At 41.5% G+C, this 16,929-nt stretch overlaps 1 protein-coding gene across 1 annotated transcript in view; it reads left to right on the forward strand.

Annotated features, from left to right (window-relative positions):
* Nucleotides 1–16,929, forward strand: part of chn2 (chimerin 2) — a 251,788-nt gene that overhangs the window by 196,421 nt on the left and 38,438 nt on the right. Inside the window, exons 7-8 of the mRNA XM_055660074.1 lie at nucleotides 133–210; nucleotides 9,886–9,970. Of these exons, the coding sequence (XP_055516049.1) occupies nucleotides 133–210; nucleotides 9,886–9,970 (163 nt within the window). The remainder of the gene's footprint in view (nucleotides 1–132; nucleotides 211–9,885; nucleotides 9,971–16,929) is intronic.

Raw genomic sequence — 16,929 nt, forward strand, 5'->3', positions numbered from 1 at the left:
ACATATCCTCCTGTTGCGCACAGAATTAAAAAGGATAAGAAACAAGAACTGCTGGCTGTAGGACTAGGGATGAAAATGGGAAGAAAACATACAATGTTATGGCAACCTCTGAAACTTTTTGCCTATTCACAGATTACCTCACTTGTCAGAAGAGCTGCCTTGAAACAAAATGAGAACAACTTCAATTATGAAAAAGCTCACAATTTTAAGGTAAGGCTATTTTTGTTTTACAGATTGTTGTCCTTAAATTGCTGAATGCGATGACAGCTACCATTTGTAATTAGTAAGTCCTTGCTTAGATTTGATTTGAAGCCATGCAAATTTGCTTCCACTGCCACTTCAGTCTTTTTTTTAATAATACAATGAGAGGCAGAACTATACTTGAAAACAAAGCATATTTGAGATTTCAAACATGTTTGTGCTGCTTTAAACAACTTACATTTTTAAATCTGTTTTTGTTTTATTTTAAAAATTTGGGGGCAGTTTCAGGGTTGCTTTATATTAAAGTAGTGTCTAATTGTATATGGTTAAAAATAGTTTAAAAGTGCAACACCAGATGCTGAAGTATGTTTCTGTGACAAAGTTGTAAAGCAATGGTGATCTGCTGGTATGTGCTGGAGATCAGCACAGCCACTGCAGCTGCCATCTCTTGATAATGGGAATACTTGCCCACATAAATTTCCCAGAGATGTGTTACAAACTGAAAAGTCAGGTATGCAGGGAACTTTGGACGAGAGTTCACTTCTACCACACCTTTGTGTTCAATTGGTGGGTTAAAGTATCATGCTGATTTATTGCTCTTTAAAGCAAACAACTGAATTGTAAAGTTTATCTTGTAACTAATCACATTTCTGTTTGGTGGTTCATGATTGGCATTCTTGCAAGTACAATGAATTGTGAAGCATGCTTAAACTAATATTCTGAAGTATCACAGAAAGAGTGGCCATTTATTGTTTTTGTCTGTCCTGGCTTTTAGCGCAGAACGGCTACTTTAGACTTACTGCCTTACACTATAGATATCGGTGTGGAATCACACTATTATTCACTTAGTCTCTTTGGGCAATTGGTGATGGGCCTCTAGAATATGAGTTTTAAATGGACATTGTTTTTGAATTGTGTGGTTAACAAATTATTTCTACCTGCATTAATTCATCTCTTGTGATTCAACATTCACATTGCTAATAAATTATTTACATCTGTTTTAACTCCACTCATGTGATTCAACATTCATAATGCTAATTTGTCATTCCAATGGGTCTGCAACCCAAGTGGGAGTTTAGTCTGGTGATGAGAAGAGCTGGCATTGTCATTGGCTGTGTGGGGAATAAAAACTCTTGGTACGTTCTCTGAAAAGCAATTGCTGATTATTTCTAACCAAACCAACGTGATTATCCTCTTGTCAGTGCAATTATGATCCATATGTAAAATGTTAGCAAATTTGCAGATGACACAAAGCTGGGTGGCAGAGTGAACTGTGAGGATGTGAGCTATGAGAATGCAGGGTGACTTGGACAGGTTGGGGTGAGTGGGCAGATGCATGGCAGATGAAGTTTAATGTGGATAAATGTGAGGTTATCCACTTTGGTAGCAAAAACAGGAAGGCAGATTACTATCTAAATGGCATCAAGTTGGGAAAAGGGGAAGTACAACGGGATCTCTGGATGTCCTTGTACATCAGTCTATGAAGGTAAGCATGCAGATACAGCAGGCAGTGAAGAAAGCGAATGGCATGTTGGCCTTTATAACAAGAGGAATCGAATATAGGAGCAAAGAGGTCCTTCTGCAGTTGTACAGAGCCCTAATGAGACCACACCTGGAGTATTGTGTGCAGTTTTGGTCCCCTAATTTGAGGAAGGAAATTCTTGCTATTGAGGGAGTGCAGCGTAGGTTTACAAGGTTAATTCCCGAGATGGCGGGACTGTCATACACTGAGAGAATGGAGCAGCTGGGCTTGTACACTCTGGAGTTTAGAAGGATGAGAGGGAATCTCATTGAAACATATAAGATTGTTAATGGTTTGGACACGCTAGAGGCAGGAAACAAGTTCCCGATGTTGGGGGAGTCCAGAACCAGGGACCACAGTTTAAGAATAAAGAGTAAGCCATTTAGAACGGAGACGAGGAAACACTTTTTCTCACAGAGAGTGGTGAGTCTGTGGAATTCTCTGCCTCAGAGGATGGTGGAGGCAGGTTCTCTGGATGCTCTCAAGAGAGAGCTAGATAGGGCTCTTAAAAATAGCGAAGTCAGGGGATATGAGGAGAAGGCAGGAACGGGATACTGATTGGGGATGATCAGCCATGATCACATTGAATGGCGGTGCTGGCTCGAAGGGCCAAATGGCCAACTCCTGTCTATAGTCTATTAGATTTTTTGTTTACTCCTTCAGATTGTGTTCACCATCAACATTTTATGTTTTTGAATTGCTTGATTAAAGCTAAACATCTTTGGAAAAGATCCAAAGTATTTCAGTCTTGCAGAATTGTTTGCAAAATATAGTCAGTCTACGTTTTAACAATCATTGTGGCAGTAGAACCTTGATATGAAATAATATTGCAGATTCACACAAAAAGCTGCAGTGACTGAGGAAGGGTCTAGACCCAAAACATCACCCATTCCTTCTCTCCTGAGCTGCTGCCTGTCCCACAGAGTTACTCCAGCTTTTTGTATCTATCTTCGGTTTAAACCAGCATCTGCAGTTCCTTCCATAACATTGCAGATTGGTGTTTTACAGAAAACAAAGGAAATGCTATCTTTATACTAAATAGCCATTTTTATACATAATAAACCAAAAATTAAGTATAAACACGTCATCTTATCATTCTCGCAGCTCATTACTCTGACATTATATTGGTGATAATTTGATAAACCACAACTCGGCGTAGATGAAAGAGTAGCTTTATTTCCTTGCTTTATCCCCATAAATGTTGCTGTTGTTGCATGATTGTATAGCACAACATTCCTGCTGCATTCCATTATTCTCTTGTTACCTGTGATTATGGCAATTAATATTTTCAAAACATTATTAATGTAATTTTGTACTTCATTAACGTTTCGATATTTTTACTAAATTGAACATTTTCACACAGTGTAATATAATCACATTTTAATATAACTGCAGTTAATGAGGGTATCATATTTAATCTGACAGATATATTGTGACTTGCTGCATGGTTTCAATTTCAACATGGCTTATATTGTAAATTAACCTACCAATTATGTCGAGAGGCTCAATGACTCACCAAATACAGTGTACTCAGTTAAAATTAATCATCCATTTCAAGTTTTGGTGACTATTTGAACATGAAATTTTGCATTTTCTTTCATTAATTATTTCAATTTTCCTCCTGAAAAAACAAGTAGGAAGTTGCAGGATCGGATGCTGCATAGAACTTTAAGTAGTTTTGTTTTAAACTAAAATAAATTAAATAAACTAAAAGTAGTTTTTGTTCTTGTGGCCCAAAACGTGCTCCCACCAATGCTCTATGTAAGTTTACCACTGACCCACACGGTAATGATGTACTTTTGTGGATTGCTGGGGTTGAATTACTGCCAAGTGCCACCCTGGTACTAAAAGGTGAAGTCGTGCTTTGTGGCAGGACCTTCTGTGTTATAGTTCCTTTTTTGTGAAGAAGAGCATATCGAGAACTTCCGCTCATTACATTTCTGAAATACTTCCCCCGCCTCCCATCTTGGTCATAGGCCACCCTATCATGTGTTCCAAATAAACTTTCAAAGGCCATCATAACTCTATGAAACAAATAAAGCATTTAAAAAGATCTTTTGAACAAAAGAATTTCAGCTTTTAAAACAAAAAACATTTAAGTAAATATATTCAAAATGCAATTACCTGGCTCCTTCGGAGCTGTTCCTCTCCATTGAAGCAACTGAATTTGTTGTTTTTGTACCACATCTAAATGGGTTCAGGTTCAGCAACAGATTTCCTAGCATAAGTTCTGCAAACTCTGGTCGTGGGCTCCCCTCGGTCATGACTGATCATGGGTGATGCATCCTAGTTGTCGGCTGCTTGCTCCAAACCTCAGCTAGAGCAGCGTCGCTTGTGGCTGAAGAGACCAATGCGGGAGTGACAGTCTCTGTCGCAGAGGTCATTTGCGTGTGGTCTCTGGTTTGTTGAAGTTGCTGCGCTCCTTTCTGCGTTCAACAGTTTCTCTTCCCCCGTTTTGAGATGTTGGTTCAGGGTACCTCTCCACCTTGTGCGGTCAGCTGCAAGGCTCTCCCAGGACTCCACATCGATGTCCAGCACCTTCATATCTCAGGTAAGTATAACTCTGAAGCACAGTCAAGGAGTTAACAATCAACCACAGCCAACAAGTTACTCTTCCATGTTTCAGTGAGAAAGGTAGGTTTATTGGTATCTGCATGGAAAGTGATAATAATTCAACATGATGCTGGTGGCATTTCCCAATAAGTTCAGGCCTATTAAAACAAACACGGAAACAGAAGGTGGCAATATTTTTTAAATGAAAAGATTATCAAAGCTAATGTGGGACCTCCAGAAACAGAACCAAGAAAAGTTATAAAATGTAATAAACTGAAGATGCTGGTTTATACCAAAGATAGACACAAAATGTTAGAATATTTGCATTAATGAATTTATTTTCACACTAATTCCATGAAAACAAATTTTATTTAATGTATCAAATGTCTCACTAATTAAATGTGAATTTCCTGATGTAAAAATTCCACAAGCCAAATGGCCGTAAAGCACAGGGGTGATCATCTGTGTGAACATCAATTTAAAAAACAATTAAAGAAATGAATGGATTGAAAAACAAATCAATCCCCAGGGCACGATGACCCGCACCACAAGGCTTAGAAGGAGGTGCGGTGGTATTGGTGTTTAGTTCCAAAATTCCCAATGATCCCAGATTTGAGGCTGTAGAATTGACTAGTGGAATGCTGCCTAGGGTCATTGGTCTCCACTGCTCGTAATCTACACCAATCATTTGGATGAGGTGATTGAGGTAGACATACATGTTTGCTGATGAGCTAAGGTTGGTGATGATGGGAGTTATGAGGTGGATGCAATGAGGTTTCGTGGGGGATATGGGCAGCCTAAATGTACAGGTAAAGACATGACATATGTAATAAAACATGGGGAGCAGGGTGATTTTTGTTATTCACTCTGACAGAATACCACAAAAATACCACTCTCCGTTTTTTTTAATGGAGAGTGATTGAAAATGGATTTTTAGGTAAAATTAAGGATGCCATAGTACAGTTGTATTGAGACCTTCTGAGACTGTACCTGGAATTTGTGTACATATATGATCTCTATTCCAAAGGAAGAATATACTTGAAATCATGGGAGTGCTAACATCCTTCTCCAGATGAAACCCTGGGATGGGGGAGATTTTCCTGTGAGGAGAAGTTAAACAATTTGAGATTAAAAGTAAAAAATGGCAGCTGCTGAACTATTATATTTAGAAGAATGAGAAACATACTAAATTCGTACAAGGCTTGAGAGGGTAGATACTGTCAAGATGATTCTCCTGGTGGGGATGTCAAGATAATTCTCCTGGTGGGGATGTCAAGATAATTCTCCTGGTGGGGATGTCAAGAATCAGTAGATGTACAATGAAAATAAGGGCATAACCTTTCAAGCATGGAAATGTATTTCTCAAGGGTGTTCTCTATCGAATAGAGCTGTGGAAGCTTAGTCTGTCTACTTTCAGAAGAGAGATTGATAGTTTTTGAACATTAAGGGTATCAAGTGAGGTCTGGAGTGTGCAGGAAGGGACGCTGAGGTAAAGGATGAGCTGTGATGTTGAATGGTTGAGCTGGCATGAGGGACTGAATGGTCTAATTTTGTCTCTATTTCTTATGAATATAGATCTAAGTGTGTGCAGCATTCTCATTCATTGTGCGTTAGTGTTAAAAATGACAATGGAAATTCTCTCTTTTATCTTTCTCACTTTCTCCACCTCATCTTCCCACCTCCACTTCCCTAAGACTTTTTTCTACTACCATCTCCATTCTCATTTCTACTTCCCCCACCTCCTTTTCAATCCCCTCATCTTTCCTATTTGTTCCTGCCCACCTCCAACTCCTCTATTTATAATAGAATTATTTATACATCATAGATAAACCAAAGCAACCAGATTTTCCATGATGCCATTCGATAAGATCTAAAACTGTGTCCTGAGTGTTGTAAGATATCCCACGATGATCATTTATTGTTATTTATAGGACGTTACTCTTTACCGTGGTTTGCTGCATTTAACTTCATAATTTTATATAAAATAATGAATTATCTGTAAAGTACTTTGTAACATCCTGATGATGTGAAAATGCTCTAATTCAATAGATTAATTCTTTCCAGTATAAATTCATGAAACACATACGCATTTACAGTTCATTTCCAGAATGTCCACTGTATGAATATGCTTATTATTTCGAAGACCCGTGAAATTAGCATTCATAGAATTAAAGTAGTATCTTGATAAATGGTATTTTATGATGAATGCCATGAATTTCAAAATTATTTAATTGACTTTTCATCAATAGCTGCATCTCTCCCCTGTTACTGCCTCAACCCAAAAACAAAACCAGAAAATTATAAACGACAATGATCGTCTGTACAGATTCTTAACATAGTTAGCATTTAATGTCATTTTGACAGTGAACATTATTGTTATCTTCATGCTGACTTTTTTGCTTCTGGCTCTAACCCACGGTGCAATAACACAATAATAATTAATATTTATAACTTACAATTAGAAACAAGAGGAGGTCACTCAATCCCTTGAACCTGCATTGCAACTCAATAAATCCCTGGCTTTTATTTATATTCTATTTATATTTATTATTATTTTATTTATATTCCATATATAAATTGTTTAAGAATTGGCAATACTTGGTCCAGTTACAGTATAAAAGAAACTAGAAGCATAAAAAGTTTTTTGCATACATTTTGCATATTTCAAAATTACAAGCATGTTATAATTGGAATGGGGCCATATATTCCATTGTGCTCATGTTAAGTGGGAGGAAATCTAGACAGAATGGCCATCCAGTAACTCCTCAATCCAGCAATGTTGCCACATCTCCTTTCCTCCTTTCCCATCCTCTTGTTGATGGTTGATATCATTCACCTAATTTTCTTCCTTCAACATTTAATCTCATAGGTACAGAAATGACTAAGAGTTTGATGTTTAGCAAAAAAAAAGCGTTTAACAGCTAGCTATACTATTACTAAAAATCTCATCTTGTTTTCTTCCGGTTAGCGTTGTTTTTAAATTTGCGCAAAAACGGTACCCTATATCGCTAGTATTTTTTCGCCACCTTACTCACCGTTCTCCTCTGCTCCAAGTGCATCAAGTTTTGTTCCGATCGGTGGAATATTACAAAAGTTATGAAGGTTTAAAAATCGTAAGATCAGCAGATTGGTCTTCTCTTCTGTCCGTCAACGGGACAGCGACTCCCCTTCCGTCACCCGCTGTCAGTCACTGGGGCGGAACCTCATGTGAGGTTCAAATGACAAATAAATGGTATTGTATTGTTGGAGACAAAAGCCCTGGAGGCCGGGCTGGGTCCGGAAGCCGTCTGCAAGCCGTTCACATCCATCCGCCCTGAAGCGGTGAGTGAGTGAACTGTGAGTGGACTGTGAGTCGTGAGACCAGAAGCCGTGACTGAGTGAACTTTGCGTCCAGAAGCCGTGACTGAGTGAACTGTGAGTCCAGAAGCCATGAGTCAGTGAACTGTGAGTCCAGAAGCCGTGAGTCAGTTGACTGAGTCAATGAACTGTGAGTCCAGAAATCGTGAGTCAGTGAACTGTGAGTCAATGAACTGTGAGTCCAGAAGCCGCCCGGTGTGCGGATGCGGCCCGGAGCGCGGAGCCTGCTTGACTGCTGCAAACTCGCAGTGAGAGTGGGGGTATTGAGGGAGCCGGGTATTGAGGGAGCCCCCCACAGCGGCAAGCCACGGCAGCGATAGGCCATGGCAGCGCTCCCCCTCCCCACCGGTGCATGCCTGAAGCCTTCCACATCCCTCAGCTACAGAACGCTCCCGCCGGCCCCCACCTGAGGCCTCCCCATCCCCAGCTGCAGGACTAGCCCAATAATCCATTCGGCCCACAATGTCCATACTAGCCCCCTGGAAAACTGTCAATTTGGCCCACAACACCTAAACTAGCCCTCCAGAACCCCCCCACTGACCACCGCCTGAAGCCATCCCCCTCCCCAGGCTGCAGGACGCTCACCCCTTTCCCACCGGCCTCCAACAGCCCCGCCTGAAGTCGTGCCCCTCCCCAGGCTGCAGGAGGCTTCCCCCCCCCCCCCCACCGCCCCCCGACAGCCCCCACCTGAGGCCGTCCCCCTCCCCCGGCTGCAGAACGCAACAAGAGACACAACCAGAAAGAATGGACTGAATAAATCGCCTCTTTAACGTTTAAATTGTTGTTATATTTTAAGCTTTAATAAATCTCTTTTCCGCTTGTCGTGCCCGTCAGCTGCGTGTTCTATGTCATAATGGGAACCCAATAGGAGGGAATTGCTGCGCCACCAGAGAACCGCTAGGAATGGACGGGGGGGTGGGGGTTTGAGGGGGGGGGGAGGGAGGGCAAGGGGCGGAGTGGGCCACCCTCCCCCATCCTTCCTGCAGTACCCAAATAGTAAAAGCAAGGACCTATAGGTGCTGGCTGACAAGCTTTTTTCGCTTTCCTAGTTCTAGCAAAGGGCCTTTGATCTGGAAAGTTAATTGTTTCCCTTCTCACATGCAGCCTGACCAGCTGAGCATTTCCAGCATTTTCTGTTTTAATTTTAGATTTCCAGCATTTGGAGGGTTTTTTTTTATTTTAATTTCTTTGGGATTACTTTGTGTGATTTTAAATTAAATTTGTGCTAGGGTCTGAAAATATGCAGAGCAATATATTGTAATCACTGCCATGTCACTAAACTAATTTAATCTGCCAATTATTCTCCTTACCTTAGTAATCATCATTGATTTACTTCTGTAATTAAAAGTTCAGGAGTTCTCAATCTGAAACGACTCTTCTACTAATTGTATGGCATGAATAACTTGTCATGCATTTGATTGGTCTAGCTCCTCAGCTAGATGATGGAGGCGCTACAGGTCTCTCCGTTGCCGAACCAGCAGGTCGAGGAACAGCTTCTTTCCGGCGGCTGTCACTCTACTAAACAACGTACCTCGGTGACTGCCAATCACCACCCCCCCCCCCCCCCCCCCCCCCCCGGACACTTATTATTTTTTTTATTCAAATCGTTTGCTATGTCGCTCTTCAAGGGAGATGCTAAATGCATTTCGTTGTCTCTGTACTGTACACTGACAATGACAATTAAATTGAATCTGAATCTGAATCTGAATGATTGTAGAAGTGAATTCAATAAATTTGATTTAATCTCACCAGGCAAAAATAAGTGTAATGTCCTGCATGTTATAAAAATACATCAATGCTGAAAGTCAGACGTTAAATTGTAAACAGTGTAATTGCAGATTGGCCATCATGGAAGAGAAAGATTATTTCATCTACTGCTTGGATAATCTTTGAGAAATAATTTTGTGTGCTTAATGAAGGATATGGTAAATCTCTCTTGCAAGCAGTAGAGCTTATTTCACTGACTCTTACAACCTTGTATGTGATTAGACTAAACCAAGATACTAGTTTAAATCAAAAATGAATACGAATAGCACATATGAAAAAAACGAAATACGAATAGCACTGTTGTTTAGTCGAAAAAAAGGTTGTAACTCGGAGCCAGCTGTGGAGAAATTTGTGTAAAAACTGTTCAATAAAACTGGTTTCATGTGTCGATCCCCGCTGGGTGCTTTGTGACCCTTGCTTTAGTATGTTCCATCTGTCGTGCCATCTGGCTCCAGCCTTCACCACTGTCCATCTTTATTTTGCAGGTCCATACATTCAGAGGTCCTCACTGGTGTGAATACTGTGCCAACTTTATGTGGGGCTTGATCGCTCAGGGAGTGAGATGTTCAGGTATCATCCAAATTTCCTTTTATAATTTCATTTCCTTAAGCTCCATTCAAAAAAATTACTTGTTAATTATTAAATGCAATGTCGGTTAAAGTATAAAGTACATGCTGAAAAATTCCTGTTGTAATGAAAGTATATTTCGTATTAGTTATCGGAGGTACCTGGAATAATTCAGCACATCAGAGATTTAATCTTGCTATTTTAGATCACTATTATTTGCATGCTGTGTTTAAACAAATTAATCAAGGGCCTTTTCTGTGTCTGTCTTTTTTAACCTATTTTGTTTCCGCTTCTGACTCTGAAGCTCTGAGAATGACATAGACCCTTCTGAGAACCTATTGTGTTTATTTTATGGATTCTGTAAAGAAGCAAGCATGTACTGTTTTGACAAAAATGAATAATTCAATGAAAGCAACTATGGATGAATACGAGTCACCTATTTATAGCTCTGAGAATGACATGCTTCAGAACCTATTGTATATAGACAATAGGTACTGGAGTAGGCCATTCGGCCCTTTAGAGCCAGCACCGCCATTCACTGTGATCATGGCTGATCATCCACATTCAATACCTTCTGACCATATCTCCTGACTCCGCTATCTTTAAAAGCTCTATCTAACACTCTCTTGAAAGCATCCAGATAATTTGCCACCCTTCTGAGGCAGAGACTTCCACAGATTCACAACTCTCGGGGTGAAAATGTTTTTCCTCATCTCCATTCTGAATGGCCTACCCCTTATTCTTAAACTGTGGCCCCTGGTTCTGTACTCCACCAACATCGGGAACATGTTTCCTGCCTCTAACGTGTCCAATCCCTTAATAATCTTATATGTTCCAATAAGATTCCCTCCTCCTTCTAAATTCCAGTGTATACAAGCCCAGCCGCTCCATTCTATCAGCATATGACAGTCTTGCCATCCTGGGAATTAACCTCGTGAACCTACTCTGCACTCCCTCAATAGCAAGAATGTCCTTCCTCAAATTAGGAGACCAAAACTGCACACAATACTCCAGGTGTGGTCTCACTAGGGCCCTGTACAACCGCAGAAGGAACTATTTGCTCCTATACTGAACTCTTCTTGTTATGAAGGCCAACATGCCATTCGCTTTCTTCACTGCTTACCATGGGCAGAAATCCGGGGGGTGGGGGGGGGGGGGGGGGGGGGGCACGTCCCTCCCATGTTTTGAGAGGTGGGGGACAATCTCCATGTTTTGTAATCCAAATTTTGAAAAAAATCTATTAAAATCGCCGCTTTCCATGAGACAGTGGGGGTGTCACTGTTGAGTGCTTGTTAAATGTCTCTATTAACATCGTATTAACACGATGTGTCACCAATTATGTTTGACCTTCAAGTATTACTGAAGGTCTTCACGGAGAATTTCTTAAAACTGTCTGATGCGGGTACAATTACCATTTGAACTAATTTGATGTATTGGTGGATGGGAAGGATTTAAACGGGTATCGGATGTAAACGGGTCAGGTCATTATCGGCTCCGGTCGAATGGGTTTCCTGGCAGGCTTGCAGGTATGTCCCTCATTCACGGTCACTCACTCACAATTTAGTTTTTTTTCCCATCTCTCTTTCTCTTCTCCTCTCCAAGGTTGGTACTTGTGTTTGCCTTTATTTGCTTCATTTTTATTTGTTTGTGTTATTTATCACATTGTAGCCTTTGAAAGGTTCAAGCAGGTATCAGACACTTTCTAAGGGCTGAATCAGCCCGTTCGCGGGGCCTTTCATCACCTCGCTCGGCTTAAAATCAAACTACTGCATTGAGACAATCGAAGCTCCTGATATTGAAGTCCACGCCAGCCGATTTTAAGCAGTGCCGGGTGATGAAAGACCCCGTGAACGGGCTGATTCAAGCCCCATGATTCGGGGCAGACAAAGCTGCTGTTGCAGGAGTTCGGAGTCAGTCACCAACCTGGTAAGCTCCCAAATGTTACCATCCACAGGGCCCACGGCTGAACCCTCCAAAGCCTTGCGTGTGTGCGTGCGCTTATGTGCACATGCACGTACGCAAGGCCACCAAGAAATTGGGTCCCCCCCCATGTTTTGATAGCGATTTCCGCCCCTGCTGCCTGCTGAACCTGCATGCTTACTTTCAGTGACTGATGAACAAGCACCCTCCAGATCTCGCTGTACTCTCCCTTTTCCCAACTTGACACCATTCAGATAATAATCTGCCTTCCTATTTTTGCCATCAAAGTGGATAACCTCACATTTATCCACATTAAACTGCATCTGCCATGCATCTGCCCACTCACCCAACCTGTACAAGTCACCCTGTATCCTCACAGCATCCTCCTCACAGTTCACACTGCCACCCAGCTTTGTGTCATCTGCAAATTTGCTATTGTTACTTTTAACCCTGCCCTCTAAATCATTAAAGTATATTATAAATAACTGCGGTCCCAGCACCGAGCTTGTGGTACCCCACTAGTCACTGCCTGCCATTCTGAAAAGGACCCGTTAATCCCTACTCTTTGTTTCCTGTCTGCCAACCAATTTTCTATTTGTCAGTTCCCTCCCCCCAGTACCATGTACTCTAATTTTGCCCACTAATCTCCTATATGGGACCTTATCAAATGTGTCCTGAAAGTGCAGATACACTACATCCATTGGCTCTCCCTTGTCCATTTTCCTATTTACATCCTCAAAAAATTCGAGAAGATTAGTCAAGCATGATTTCCCCATCGTAAATAAATGCTGACTTGGACTGATCCTGTTACTGCTATCCAAATGTGCCGCTATTTCATCTTTTATAATTGACTCCCAACAACCGATGTCAAGCTAACTGGTCTATAATTCCATGTTTTCTCTCTCCCTCCTTTCTTAAAAAGTAGGATAACATTAGCAACCCTTCAATCCACAGGAACTGACCCCAAATCTATAGAACATGAGTCTATGGAACATGAACAATTTCTAGGGTCACTTTCTTAAGTACCCTGGGATGCAGACCATCAGGCCCTGGGGATTTATCAGCCTTCAGTCCCATCATTCTACCCAACACCATATCCTGCCTAATATGAATTTCATCATCTACAACTCAAATAAATAACTGTTTTTTATTTTACACAACCATCAATTGAACCAGCAGAAATAAGGTGAGAGATGACAGCACATAGATTAAGCACTCTTCATATTCAAAGTTTCCAATAAATGATTAAACTGCAAGAACAATGATAAAGTTATATGCATGAAGGTAGCTTTTTTCAACAATTTTGTAACTGGATGTAAGTTGGATCTAGGTTAATTGGTTTAAATTACATTTGAGGGCGTTTCACAAGGAAGTAATTGTGGGGTGGAATAACTGGTTTAGTAATATATCAATAACAGTATTTCCATGGGAATTTAAGTGTCTTACTCTTGATGACGTATAGGTTTGGTGATATTTTAATTAAAAATGTATCCTTGATCATTTGTGCCAGTGCTGATTCAGTTTGGTCAATAGCAAGGGTGGATATTCACTGTTATAGTTTGTGCATCTGGGAGTAATGGTCATAGCAATACTGAATAACAAGCAGCTTGACGTGCAAAGAGCAGGGCAATGTATTTAAGGATGACCATCTCAAGGAAATGGGATTTAAGCAATTCTAAGCAATTTTGTGATTTGATTGATGGGAAGCTAAATTGGCACTTTTGCTCTGAAGGAAATTTTGGCATGCTAAAAAAAGTTCTTCATTTAAATGCAGATCTTGAGAATTATTGCAGTTCTCCAATCTGATGATTTCAGACTTTACGTTGAACTAAGCACAGTGTCAAGAACAATTTGTACTTATCCACTGGTTTTGGACTAAAATTGCTGAAATGTCTGGGAGCAGTCAGAACATTCTTAACTTGTGGTATGTTATGACTGCAGAATGACACCCCTGCCCCTGAAAAATTACAAGAGTTTATGCACACTTTTCTCCACCCTTTTACGACATTTCCAGCTTTTACTTAACCCATTTTACTTTACTTTTAATTTCCCAGTCTGTATTCCAATTATTTTAAGTGGAGGTCGATCTACAGGATCAACCAGTAGATGATTGTATTGGAGAGCAGGCTCAGGGGAGTGCTGCCTGTTCCAGTGCCTTTGTACATTCTTTAAACCTAATTAGTACCTTTCTGGTTTACAAACGTCGTCTGTCAATCTCCCTCCACAGATGAGGTTTCAGAACAACCCTTCACGGCATTGATTCCCCGGCACCTTGTTTTTTTACATACAAATTGTTGGAGAGGCCACATATGGAATGTTGTGTGCAGATCTGGTTGCTATAGGTTAGTTCAGGTCAGTTTAGTTTATTGTCACGTGTACAGTGAAAAGCTTTTCCATTGTGAGCTATCCAGTCGGAGGAAAGACTATACGTGATTATAATCAAGCTGTCAACAGTGTACAGATACAAGATTAAGCTTTTCCCACTGAGAGTAGGGAAGATTCAAACAAGAGGACATGACTTGAGAATTAAGGGACAGAAGTTTAGGGGTAACATGAGGGGGAACTTCTTTACTCAGAGAGTGGTGGCTGTGTGGAATGAGCTTCCAGTGAAGGTGGTGGAGGCAGGTTCGTTTTTTATCATTTAAAAATAAATTGGATAGTTATATGGACGGGAAAGGAATGGAGGGTTATGGTCTGAACGCAGGTATATGGGACTAGGGGAGAATACGTGTTCGGCACGGACTAGAAGGGTTGAGATGGCCTGTTTCCGTGCTATAATTGTTATATGGTTATATGGTTATTAATGTTTAGTGCAAGGTAAAATTTGATTAAAGATAGCTCGTGAGTCTCCAATGAGGTTGATGTAGGTCAGGACTAGTATCTAGTTGGTGATAGTATGGTTGAGTGGAAGAATGTCATTAAGCTAGAGGGGGTGTTGAAAAGATCCACAGCAATGTTGCCTGTACAGGAGGGCTGGTATTTTAAGGAAAGATTGGAGAGGAGGGATGTCTTGTATTGTAAGGAGAGACAGGCTGGCACAATTCCTTGGAGTGAAGGAGGCTGAAGGGTGACTTTTTGGACATTTATAAAATTACTAGACTAAGTGGGACCCGTTCACACAGGAGGGCTGGTCCCCCAACGCAATATTCCACCTCTCCACCAATTCCAATATTGATGGCCAGTGGGGGGGGGGGGGGGGGGCTTTCTGGAGCGCTAGTATGGGTGATGAGGGCCGAAGGGACTGGTATCCAGAGGGCTAGTATGGACATTGTGGGCCGAATGGATTCTTGGGCTGGCAGCTCAGTCACTCGGGCCTGGTGGGCTGGCAGCTCAGCCACTCGGGCCAGGCTGGCAGCTCAGTCACTCGGGCCTGGTGGGCTGGCAACTCAGTTACTCAGGCCAGTGCAGACCAACCCTTCAATTCAGTTCAAGCAGCACATCCCAGACCAACCCTTCAATTCAGTTCAAGCAGCACAGTGCAGACCAACCCTTCATTCAGTTCAAGCAGCACAGTGCAGACTCACAGTTCAGTTCATTCATGTCATAGACTCACAGTTCTGGACTCACCTTTCACTCACGGTCGTCCGGCCTCTGGGGCTTTATTCTCCTGGCTGCCCCAGAAGGGGCATTACCTTCATCATGGTGACTGACAAGCCCGAAGACCAATTTGCTGATCTCACGATTTTTTAAACATTCATAACTTTTTTATTATTTTACCGATCGGAAAAAACCTTGGGCGATTGGAGGAGAGTAACATGGCGAAAAAATCATCGCGATATAGGGTACCGTTTTTTCTTAAATGTATTTACAACGTAGACAGGAAGTGGTCAAGATGAGAATTTTAGTAATAGGATAGATAGATAGATAGATAGATAGATAGATAGATAGATAGATAGATAGATAGATAGATAGATAGATAGATAGATAGATAGACAGAGACAAACAGACAGACAGACAAAAGTGCTGGAGAAACTCAGCTGTAGATAGATAAGGAGCATAGGTAGGATAGGGTAGGGGCGGTGTGGGCAAGTTGGGCCAAAGGGCCTGTTTCCATACTGTATGTCTCTATGACTATCATAGAAACATAGAAATTAGGTGCAGGAGTCGGCCATTCGGCCCTTCGAGCCTGCACCGCCATTCAATATGATCATGGCTGATCATCCAACTCAGTATCCCGTACCTGCCTTCTCTCCATACCCTCTGATCCCCTTAGCCACAAGGGCCACATCTAACTCCCTCTTAAATATAGCCAATGAACTGGCCTCAACTACACTCTGTGGCAGAGAGTTCCAGAGATTCACCACTCTCTGTGTGAAAAAAGTTTTTCTCATCTCAGTTTTAAAGGATTTCCCCCTTATCCTTAAGCTGTGACCCCTTGTCCTGGACTTCCCCAACATCGGGAACAATCTTCCTGCATCTAGCCTGTCCAACCCCTTAGGAATTTTGTAAGTTTCTATAAGATCCCCTCTCAATCTCCTAAATTCTAGAGAGTATAAACCAAGTCTTTCTTCATAAGACAGTTCTGACATCCCAGGAATCAGTCTGGTGAACCTTCTCTGCACTCCCTCTATGGCAATAATGTCCTTCCTCAGATTTGGAGACCAAAACTGTACACAATACTCCAGGTGTGGTCTCACCAAGACCCTGTACAACTGCAGTAGAACCTCCCTGCTCCTATACTCAAATCCTTTTGCTATGAAAGCTAGCATACCATTTGCTTTCTTCACTGCCTGCTGCACCTGCATGCCTACTTTCAATGACTGGTGTACCATGACACCCAGGTCTCGCTGCATCTCCCCTTTTCCTAATCGGCCACCATTTTAGTGATAATAGTCTGCTTTCCTGTTTTTGCCACCAAAATGGATAACATCACATTTATCCACATTATACTGCATCTGCCAAACATTTGCCCACTCACCCAGCCTATCCAAATTACCTTGCAGTCTCCTAGCATCCTCCTCACAGCTAACACTGCCCCCCAGGTTAGTGTCATACGCAAACTTGGAGATATTGCCTTCAATTCCCTCATCCAGATCATTAAT

This window comes from Leucoraja erinacea, chromosome 2 (assembly GCF_028641065.1).
Source record: "Leucoraja erinacea ecotype New England chromosome 2, Leri_hhj_1, whole genome shotgun sequence".
In the NCBI taxonomy this organism is placed as follows: domain Eukaryota; kingdom Metazoa; phylum Chordata; class Chondrichthyes; order Rajiformes; family Rajidae; genus Leucoraja; species Leucoraja erinaceus.